Source organism: Capsicum annuum, chromosome 4 (assembly GCF_002878395.1).
Source record: "Capsicum annuum cultivar UCD-10X-F1 chromosome 4, UCD10Xv1.1, whole genome shotgun sequence".
NCBI classification, from domain to species: domain Eukaryota; kingdom Viridiplantae; phylum Streptophyta; class Magnoliopsida; order Solanales; family Solanaceae; genus Capsicum; species Capsicum annuum.
Window position 1 is genome coordinate 5,736,941 of NC_061114.1, and position 11,791 is coordinate 5,748,731.

At 32.8% G+C, this 11,791-nt stretch overlaps 1 protein-coding gene across 1 annotated transcript; it reads right to left on the reverse strand.

Moving 5' to 3' along the window:
• Nucleotides 1-7,760: 7,760 nt before the first annotated feature.
• LOC107845075 (probable LRR receptor-like serine/threonine-protein kinase At3g47570) lies at nucleotides 7,761-10,300 on the reverse strand. Its single transcript, XM_016689349.2, has 2 exons — nucleotides 9,424-10,300; nucleotides 7,761-9,336 (listed from the first exon to the last, which is right to left on the reverse strand). The coding sequence occupies exons 1-2, from the start codon at nucleotides 10,205-10,207 to the stop codon at nucleotides 9,269-9,271; spliced, it is 852 nt and encodes a 283-aa protein (XP_016544835.1). The 5' UTR covers nucleotides 10,208-10,300; the 3' UTR covers nucleotides 7,761-9,268.
• Nucleotides 10,301-11,791: the final 1,491 nt, after the last annotated feature.

Sequence of the window (11,791 nt, forward strand, 5' to 3'; positions counted from 1 at the left end):
AATATGGTCATGTTCGCCTAATATTTGAAGTTTGAACCATGCATGCATAATGGAGACATGAAAAAGGGGTTTACTGCAAATTTCTTGCATGCATGCACGTATCCTTGTGTTTTGGAATTCCATGTTTCAATTTGACTTTTTAACATCCATAGTTCAAATCTCGAGCGTTAAAATTTTTTAATGTTAATAGTAAGTGGCATAAAATTTTAAGTTATTTTCTTAGAAAAAAATGAAATTTACATAGTTATGTTAGAAATTAGGTAAAAAAAAAAAGTTATTTGTTGACAATAATTGACAATTCAAAATAAAAGGTGTATGAAAAATTACAATCAAATTAAAGAAAAACTTATTTGACTCACATAAATTGAGATGGAGGGTTAGGTAAAAATCAAAGTCGTACATATACGTTGTGAATGTATTGTGCAACTTTACCAAGTCAAAAGCTACGCACGGAGTTGGGACTTTGAAAACACCCTATGCTCTACATCTCGTCCACGTTGAAGAGTATAAAGACTACCAAATAGTCAAATCCACGAAATAATTAAGACTACCAATAATTCAATTATACAACTCATAATCTAAATTTAGAAGGGTTTTTTAGGTATTCTTCCGAACTAAAAGTTGGGGTCCTTCATGTATGTGGTATTCTCTTAGTCCTAAATTATGTGATGATGTTCAGATTTCGAAAGTCAAAACAAATTATTTTTTAATCACAATTTATTCATCTTCCATTTTAAATTATTAATTATTCTAACCTATATTATTTTAAACGTAGTATTCAAGTATGTAAATTTCATGTTCGAAGATTAAATGATTATATATATGTTCAAATCTAGGGTCAAAATTAAGAGTAATATTAAAGTGGGTTAAGGTGATAGGTTGGGGGTGGATTCTTTTAATGGATCAAAACTAAAAAAAAATAAAAAATGACGTAGATCTCTAATAAGAGGCCACATGAAAAAGCAGCCTTTTAGAAAACCACCATTAAAAGGTAATGGCATGGATGAAGCGGTTTTATAACGGCGATGGCATGAATGAGCCCAACTTTTAACGGATGGCATAAATGAGACATTTTTTATGGTTGGTATATTTGAACCTTTTCCCTTATTTCTTTAATAGGTCCAAACTCCAAATACGTCTCGGTAAGTCAATTCTCATTCAAATGACACTTTCATTTTCACATTCAAGCAATCAAATATGTATAATTGGAATCAACCAAGTCTTGCAAACCATAATTGTGGTGGCAAGTTTATTCCACTAATCAGCCCAAATTCCAAAGATTTCTGCAAGATTGGCTAAGTAAAAATGTTTAAACTTCATTTATATGTAACTTCAGATATTGCAAATCTAAAGTTGTTAAAATCAAAATCAAAATGAGTGTACCTATAAATATATTTAAAAACTAGATATACACGGGTTTATAGCAGTGTCCAAATATATTTTTTTTGTCTTGCAACCTTAATTGTGGTGTAAAAACTATTCTTCTAATTGATCCAAACTCCAAAGACTTTGCGCAAGATTGCAAGTCAACCAAGTCTTTCTTTGGAAGAGATTGTTCCTAATTGTTGAATTGCGAGCACTGAAGCGTGACATCCGTTGTCTAGTGTTTTCATAAAGCTTAATTTATTAGAATTATACGAATTAAAGTAAATTTAACTATATAAAAGAAAAGTTTGGACTTGTGCATAGGGGTTTTTCCAAAAAGAAGTTGAATGTCGTGGGGCATAATTTGTAGTTTGAAAGTCTTTGAGCTACATCTTGCCTCTAAGGCAATAGTTGTAGAACATTTCATAAATAATAATATAAAGTGATAGAGTCAACTCTTGCCCGTGGAAAATAATTTATTGTTTAAAAGTCCTTGAGTTAAGTCTTTCCTCTAAGGTAAGAGTTATAGAACATTTCATAAATCAAAACACAATGTGGTAGTGTCAACTCTTACCCATGAAACATAATTTGCTGTTTGAATGTTATAAGTCTTGTCTCTCCAATATGATAGTGTCAATTCTTGTCCATTAAACATAGCATGTTGTTTGAAAGTCATAAGTCTTGCCTTTATAATATGATAGTGTCAACTCTTGTTCATGAGAGGTAACTTGATTGGAAGAAATTGAAAAAAAGAACTAAAATAATAAAAATGACGGAAAAAGAAGAAAATGAAGAAAACTATTAAAAAAATAAAATAAAAAAATGTAGAAATTGAGAGAGAATGAAAAAAATAAAGGTTGATAAAAATAAAGGCCGAGAAAAAATTTAAAAAAATAAAAATCAAAGAAAAATATTAAAAGTTTTTTTACAAAAATAGACGTTGAGAGGAGTAAAGGAAAAAAGTAAGGGTTGAGAAAAAGTAAAAAGAATAAAAAAAAGAAAAAAAATAAAAGTAAAATAAAATGGAAAAAAAAAGTTGAGAGGAAAAAAGGAAAAAAGTAAGGTTGAAAAAAAAAAGTAAAATTAAAAAGAGAAAAAAAAAAAAAAAAAAAAAAGATGCATAAGTATTGAGTTGTTATCCATTATGAGGATATTTATGTATTTACTCCATTGGTCAAGGTCAATTTTGTTTTAAAATGCATCACTTAATAATTGAAGGCTATTTTTATCAAACTTTTTTATTTGGGGTCAAAATTTAAAAGACACCTTATTTAGAGGCTATCCCATTATTTTCTCCATCCAGCATGCGAACCTAAGACGTGTAATTAAAAGAGTACTAATATGATCCATCCCAACACAAACCTTGACGGTACCTTTTACTTGTTTTAGAGGTGTTTTAATAAATTTTTATTATTAAAAAGTTCACAAAATTAATTTGTATTGGTTGTTGTCATTTGACTCTTCAATTAATTGGTTCCCTAACTTATGTGGGCCTCGAAGACTTGACCAACTTGCAACCATAATTATAGCGGCAAAATTATTTCTCTAATAGGTCCAAACTCCAATTACTTTTTGGAGATGGCAAGTCAATTCTCATTCAAATGACACTTTCATTTTCTCATTCAAGAAATCAAAAATGCATAATTGGAATCAACCAAGTCTTGCAACCGTAATTGTGGTGACAAGTTATTCCTCTAACCAGTTCAAACTCAAAAGACTTTGTACAAGACTTGCAAGTCAACAAAGTCTTGCTTTGTAAGTGATTGTTCCTAATTGTTGAATTGCGAGCAACGAAGCGTGACATCCGTTGTCCAGTGTTTTCATAAAGCTTGATAATATAATAATTATCATATATATTTATTGGTATGATTTTCTAGACTCCTAAATTGCATTGTGATTTTTTATTTCATTAATTATAATATGAAACGAATTTATGTATGTGAGTCTCCTCAATATCCTAATCGAAACACTAATCGAAAACTACGATGAATCATTAACTGAAAATTTTAATTTCATATTTTTAACAAAAAAAAATAAAAATTCTTGTATATAGCAGCTTATTTGATTGACGAAAATTTAATATTTCACTATTTTGGAGTATAGAAATACTTAAAAAAATAATTTTCTAGAAAGAAATCGAATAATTAATGATAAAACTGATTATTTTTGACATAAAATAAATATAAGAAAATTGTTAAATTGATTATCTAATTGATAAAAAATTTATTACATAGAGCAAAAATAATTATTTTGATTAACTATAAAATGTAAATAAATTTAACAATCAAAATTAAAAAAATTAGAATTGTTGAAAGCAAAAAGTAGGTGGACAATTTTTAATTGTTGACACCACATTAACTAAACACATCAACTTTTGAAAAAGTTAAGGAATTAAAGTATAACACGTACTAATAAAATATTATGTTTTTCCATCTCTTTTCTGAAAAGTCACTTTAGTTGATGTCACAAGTCACAGCAACCTCAATAAAGGTGTAACACGTAATATTTTGTTACGTTTTAAAATTTTTTCTGACACAACGTAATAACTTATTATGTTTTACAAATAAATGTGTAAAACGTAATAAATTATTACGTTTTATTAAAAGTCAACTCCGTTAGTTGACCGTTAACAAAAAAGTGAAAAACGTAATAAATTATTACGGTTAGCCTATTTTGGTAACTTTTTAAATAGGTGGCCTATTTTGGTCACTTTTTTAGTTTTGTGGCTCATTTTGGTTCCGAGTTCTACTTAGTATAGTTTATAATTGATTCTAGTTACTTTGTAAGTACTACGACAGTGGAAAATTTTTACCCTCGAGATCAACGTAATAAAATGACCAAAAGAATAATTGTTATTGTTATATAGGATTGAATAAGGTGGGTTGGTTAATCTAGGCATTAAAAATAAATTCACGATTAAAATAAAAATATATAATGTAACTGAATTTTTAAAAAATAAAAAATATCTGCACTTGTGCGTAGAGTTGGTGCCAAAATGTACATTTTGAATGTGACATCATGAGTACAATTAAATCTAGACGGACTCAAGATAAAATCACTAAAGAAAGAAGGGAAAAGGCACAAATATGCAATTGAACTATTAGAAATGACTTATTTATGTCATCCGTTAAAAGTTGGGTTCATTCATGCCATCGCCGTTACAAAACTGGCTTATCCATGCCATTACTTTTAACAGCCGGTTTTTAGAATACAGCTTTGCCACGTGGCAGCATATTAGAGGTCCACGTCATTTTTTTAAAAAAAAATTTATTGTTTTTTAAAATTTAATTTTAAAAAATTATAAAAATTTTTATTATAAATATCTTTTTTAAAAAAAAAATAAAAAAACATAAGAAAATCCCTCAACTTCCTAACCTTATATATTATATATTTATAAAAAAAAACTTATCCTAAAGAAAACTACCCCAATCATCCCCACATTTTCCTCAACTCCTCAACTCCCTCAGCTTCCCCATCTTATACATTATATAGTACACCCACACAGACACAAAGGGGGACATAAAAAAACACAAAGATAAGGGGAACGAATAAGGAGGATTAGGGAAACAAAAAGGACAAAAACACAAAGAAAGGGAGAGGAATATTGAAAAAATAACACGGATTGGGAGAGAAAAACAAGAAAAGAGAAGAGTTAAAAAGAAAAGGGAGTAATATTTGACAGAAACAAAAAGCAAATAACATAAACGGGTAAACAACGAGTTGGAGTTTGAGGTTTGGTTCGTGGTTTCGAATTCGCTGCCTCTTCTTTCTTTTGTTGGCAACTATTTTTTCAAAAGATAACCCTTTATCTTTCTTTGAATAATATAATATCGCGATTATGCGAAATTCAATTCCAATATTATGAAGTGGAGTTGCTCTTATTTTACATTTGTTGTTGTAATACTAGAGTATTCAAATCTTTGTTATGATTAAATTTGAAGTGAGATTTGATATAATATATGATCCATGCATATAAATGATTATCAAAAAGGAATAAATGCTAACGTACACATCCACACACAATACTTTACTACATACATTTTGCATGCATACACACAAAGAGGGAGAGAAAAGTAAGGAAAGAGAATACATCAACAGCAGAAATTATTCACATTTTTGCATTCTTTTTCTTTCTCTATCATGTACGTTTCGAAGTGTTAAGAAGGATTAACCATTTAAGGTCTTTGAATTGATCATTTTAATATGGTCAACTTTTTCATTTGGCAAAATATGAAAGAATACAGTTTCGTCCTTTATTATTATTGCATATAAGGACTAGCAATGGTTATGATGAACTAGAATTTCAGGTTTGAATATTTTGGGTTCATGTATAAATAAATACCTAGAAGATTAGTCAAAAACATATATAATTATTTTTAAAAGTAAGAATCCAGAAAAAACATGAACATTAGTTATATGAAAAATTTATTATTCGTTATTTGATAAATAAAAGCATAGAAATATGTAATCTATAAACTTCGTAACCAACACCATTTTTTTAAAAAAAATAAAATTATATAAAAAAAAATTATAAATATTTTTTTAAAAAAAATTAAAAACAATTTAAAAAATGATGTGGACCTCTAATATGCTGCCATGTGGCAAAGCTGTTTTCTAAAAACCGGCTGTTAAAAGTAATGGCATAGATGAGCCAGTTTTGTTACGGTGATGGCATGAATGAGCCATTTCTGATAGTTCAGTAGTATATTTGAGCCTTTTCCCAAGCAAGAATGTGTGGAATGTAATATATGGAATTTGTTTTTCCTATTTTTATTATGATCCATTTTCCTAATTTTAACAAAGTTGTTTTTCCATAGATCATTGATTATAGAGGGAGGAATCATGTTCATCCACAACGACCCTTAACGCTAAATTTTACTTTCTTTTAGAGTGATTTTTATAAATTTTTGTTCTTAAATAGTACACAACATTTCTTTGTAACGACCGATGTCATTTGACTCTTCAGTTACTTGGTTCCCTAACTCATATGGTTTAGGCGAGCAAAATACTCCTCGCACAAGTTTCTGGGTGCACAATGTGTCCTAAAGTACTAACAACATACTATGCATCATAACATTATTACTTAGGCACTGATGAAAAACATACTATGCATCATAACATTTATACCTTAGTGTTGATGCACGAGTACCATTGTTTCGAGGATTTTTATCTCCAGCATTTAAAGAACTAGTTGGTCATATTCCCATAAAATGGGCAAAGGATGCATTTTTAGACTTGACTCGCCGCCTTTTCCTCGATCTGTAACAATCCTATTATTGTCCTATAGATACTGATTACTTATATAGTTATAGTATACGCTAAGCTCAATATGCTATATTGTGCTAAAGTATTAATTTCTTGCTAATGGAGTTTGACGCTTTAAGAACAAAACGATGCAATTGGAAAGGAGAAAGGAGAAAATTCTTGATTCATGATCGATTATGTATGAATCTTGAACTGAATTTGAAAAATGATTTTTACTTTTTATCGCACTAAAATAATTTCGCGTAGACTCTGATTACTTATAATGTTCCTCCCATCACTAGTGCTAAATGGTCCATCTTTCACAACATAATTGGTATATTTCTTAGCATATTGGGACTGCATGTATTGTTGCTAACACAATAACCTGTACCAAGAGCGATCGGATATGTTCCAACATGATAGCTTTCAAAATCAAACTGTGATACATTACTCGAACAGAAGGAGGAAGATTAACAGGAGGCAAACCCCTGGACCTAATTTAACTAACTGTATATTAAATATACAGGCTTGGTATGGCCGGGAAAAGGTCTCGGTTTCTGGTGACCTTAAGTAAGATAATAAGCATAGGCACCAGAGAACCAACAGTTGTAAACAAGAGTATTTCAAAATGCATTGTTTTTATTTTCTCCATTCAAATCATTTGATGGTCTGCTCACACCAGATAACTAATATAACAGAACCAGAAAAGGTATCATGTTCCAAACACTCCATTCTTTCGTTATCTTTCCTCCAGTCTAACTGAATAACACTTGTTCTAACATTATGTTCTCTGAGGCCTCTGTCTGAAGGCAAATCTCAATCAGAATTATAAATATGGTTGCAAAAAAGTCCTCGATTCAGCCAAAGACTTGGCAAGTCAACTAAGTCTTGCTTTATTTTTTGTGTGCTTAATTCTTTTAAATAGTCTTGCTTTCATATTCTCTAGAATTGTGTGGCGAAAAGTAATGCTACATTTACTAACTTATACTATAGTGTCTTCTTAATATTAATCAAGTTTAGTCAAATTTTTCCAATAAATTACTTTCTATAATGATACTGATATGGATATTCCTTCTCATTCTGATCTTGAAATAGCTCCAACTTGCATATTTTATGGAGATCCTATAGTTTATAGTATACTTTTTCCTTGATAGTCAAGTTTTTACCAGTGAATTATTTTCTATAGATACTTTGGAATTAGTTGAGTTGCGGAAAAACTAGATCAGAAACCACAGTTATTAAAAAAGAAAACATAGTGTGATTACGTGTTCGGTTAAAATTGATTGGAACAACAGATTCCAAAAACATGCTCAACATGCAAGGAGTTGACTCTTGATCTTCTGCAGCATCCCTACAACATCTTTTATGTTTGTCCTTCTTGCCGGAGATTCAGCACAACAATCTAATGCAACTTTCTTGATTGAAGCCACAACATCTAGCTCCTTCTGTAAGCAATTACCCCTTGGTGTTACCAAGTTGAAATCTACGACGTCCATTACTGCCTCCGGGAGTGAATAACTCACCCATTTCTTCAAGCTAAGGTCACCCTCAAACTCATTAAGCTTTCTCCTAGTTTTGGTATAACACCTCTTACCAACACAGCTCTAAGCTAACTCCCTTTGAGGTGGTGTATGGTCATCCTCCCTAGAAAATTGCTCGATACATTATGGATGGCAACACTCCACCAGCTGTGGCTGATTCACTTAGGCGACATGATGATACTTTGGCACTACTGAAGTCTAATTTGCAGTTTGCTCAAGCTCGTATGAAGAGATATGCTGACAAAGGCCGCAAGGATGAGGTGTTTCAGGTTGGCGATTGGGTCTTTGTTCGCTTGCGTCCCTACAGACAACTTTCTCTCCGCCTCCAACGTCATACCAAACTCAGTCGGCGATTCTTTGGGTCATTTCCGGTGCTTCAACGAGTTGGTGAGGTCGCTGATAGGTTGGACCTCCCACCTTCATCGAAAATTCACCCTGTATTTCATGCCTCCGTTTGGGTACTCCGGACCAACAAGTCACTCCTATTGATCTCCTTGATCATTCTTCTTCACTCATGCTCTCCCCGGAATCAATTTTAGACAGCCGCACCATTACTAGAGGCACACATCAGGTGCTGCAATTTTTTATCAAGTGGCAGGGGTTACCTCTTGAGGAGGCAACTTGGGATGATTCTCACTCTCTTCATCAAAGGTTTCCTGACTTGAACCTTGAGGACAAGGTTCGTCTTCCTGAAGGCGGCAATGTAACAAATCTGCAAGACCACAGGGCAACACTACGCCGCAGCAACAGGGACAAACAGCCCCCTAAATACTTGGACCAATATGTGGTCCCAAATGCCAAGCAAGGGCCAGCTGTGACAGTACCAGTAGCACCAGGCAGTGCTGCCAGGAGCTCCACAACATAACTTATCTATATAATCAAAAGGGATGCTACCAAAGAGGGGCATGTTATGAAGTTGTCTTTTAATTTCTTAGCTTGTTATAGTCTGGAATCTCCCTCCATTCTTGTTTTTTTTTTCCTTTTTAGATTGTCTACAACTTTCAGTAATTGTAAGTTGTTCTCTATCCTTCAATACAAGATAGTTTGTTCCAATAACTCACCCATTGCTTCAAGCTAAGATCTCCCTCAAACTCATTAGGCTTTCTCCTAGTAAACGTTTACAGCAACAAGACCCCATAACTGTAGACATCACAATTTGTAGACACTAGTCCATCCAGTCCATATTCTACAGTCAAACAATTCATTTAAAGATGCAATATACTTTCTAGGTGGGAAAAAAAAAAGGAGTAATCAGCAAAACTAAAAGACGTACCTGGAGCAATATACCCCAATGTTGCTAAGGTTTTAGTGTAAAAATCACTCTCATCTTCACCAAGCAGTTTTGAAATACCAAAGTCGCTAAGGTGGGAAACCATATCCTCGTCCAACAAGACATTACTAGGCTTCACATCACAGCGGATCACAGGCGATGACCACCCATGGTGAAGATATTCCAACGCACATGCCACATCTAGCATTATGCTTAGCCTCTGCCTGATGTCGAGGAAATAGTTGTGTGAATACAAATACTTATCAAGACTTCCATTTGGAATATACTCAAGCACTAAAGCCTTAAAATCAAGTTTGGAACAACTAGTAATGACTTTAACGAGATTCCTATGGCGAAGGTGTAAGAATCCAAACCAAGAGAGAACCTTCCCGCTGAAGTTGTTGACACTTAAATCAAGAAACTTAAGCCAGCGCAAGCGTGCCATTTCTCGAGGCAAATTTCCATGGAAATTGTTGCTTCCCATGTCAAGAGAAACAAGAAATGAGAGGTTTGCAAATTCACGGGGAATCCAGCCAGTAAGAGCCATGTTAGAAAGATTCAAGGACTTCACTCGTTGGTGACGAGAGCCACAAGTGACTCCAACCCAATGACAAACAGACGTAGCGGGAGACCAACTTTCATCCAAGAAGTGAAAGAGGTCGGAAATGATTTGGGATTTTAAAGACAGAAGAGCTAATTGATCTGTAGTAATGTTGGTTTGGGTCATGACTGAACTAGCCATAAGCAAGAAGAGTGTAAAGAGAAAAAATGTGAAGGCTTTCTCCATTATTGCAAAAATTAGTAGGTATACTCTATAAGATGTGGTTTTGAGACTTTAAATAGAAATGCGGTCTCCCTTTTGGTCATATCGATCAATACTAATACCACCAAATCAACCAATCAGAATTATAAATGTGGTGGCAAAAAATCCTCCATTCTGCTAAAGACTTGGCAAGTCAACCAAGTCTTGCTTTATTTTTTGTGGCAAAAAATCCTCTTTTGCAAATAGTCTTGCTTTTATAAATACTGTAGAATTGTGTGGTGAAGAATAGTACCACACTTACTAACTAATACTATAGTGGAAATCCTCTTTTGCAAATAGTCTTGCTTTTATAAATACTGTAGAATTGTGTGGTGAAGAATAGTACCAAACTTACTAACTAATACTATAGTGGAACAATGAGAGCCTTCCTAAATTGTCAAGTTTTTTCCAATGAATTACTTTCTATATGATGAAATGAATAATTCATTCAAAAAATATTTTATTCATAAGAAAATGCCCTTTTATCACTCACTTATACCATGCTGATGGCTGCTTATATTATCTAGCTCTTATGTTATGAACACATCTCTGACCAACTAGTGAACATGAATAAATCTTGTTATTTGGTTGCTCCAAATACTGATGTCTAATGCTGATAGAAGTGAGGAATTAAACCAATGATCATTGGTGTAATTGGTAAAATTGTTGTCATGTGGCCAGAAGGTCACTAGTTCGAGCAGTGGAAACAGTCTCTTGCAAAAATGTAGGGTATGGCTACGTACGATAGATCCTTAGGGTTTGGTCCTTTCCTAGACCCCACGCATAGTAGGAACTTAATGCACCGGACTGACCTTATATTAGCCTCAACAACTTTCCCTTTAAATATCTTGATATCCAAACTACTTGTGAAGAAAAAAGGTGGCATCCTTCAGGAACTTTTCCGGCTCGTGTAGTTTGTTATGTCAGCTCCAAAAGGATAAGTTGCATTGAAGTTGATAAAGTTTAATGGAGTTCATAATTGCGTAAAAGGACTTAAAGTAATGGCTGCAACACTTTAAGGCACTTCTTTAATAGTCCTTATACGTCTGCCAGACCGCTATGAAGAATTCATGATTTATGTATATTTCAGGATGGTGGGAGAAAGTGCAGAATAAGGATTGATTTCGCATAAGGAAAAAGAAGAATAAGGTATATATGGTATTTAACAATCCATAATCAAAACAAGTTTTTATTAAGCTTGAGTTGGTTTTGGGTAGTGCAATTAGCTTGTTGTGACCTTGCAATCTTTGGGTTATATAGTTTGTGTTGGGTTCTTTGATATCTGTAGCTTTGGGGTTAAGGTTTAGAAAACTTTGTACTCTGTAGATATTTTCTATATATTTTGGGGCTGTATAGTTATGAACTTTTTTATCTTGGTTCAGACTATCTCGATATGTGGTAATTTGTGGGGGTATGTTCAAGAGGTCTTTTTGTATTTTTGGTGTAAATGGTTTTTCAAATATCTTATTTCGGTTCATATTCTGGTATCTTTGTCCACTAACTCCTTTGCTTGTACCTGCAATTGTAGATTGGTAAATGTTATGGGTTTTACGGAGTATCCCAACGTCT

Excerpts from the sequence above, each read along its gene's own strand:
- LOC107845075 (XM_016689349.2), bottom strand. The coding sequence starts at position 10,207 with ATGGAGAAAGCCTTCACATTTTTTCTCTTTACACTCTTCTTGCTTATG. Across the intron at positions 9,337-9,423 it reads ATTGGGGTATATTGCTCCAG|AATATGGACTGGATGGACTA; the intron begins GTACGTCTTTTA and ends GTTTGACTGTAG.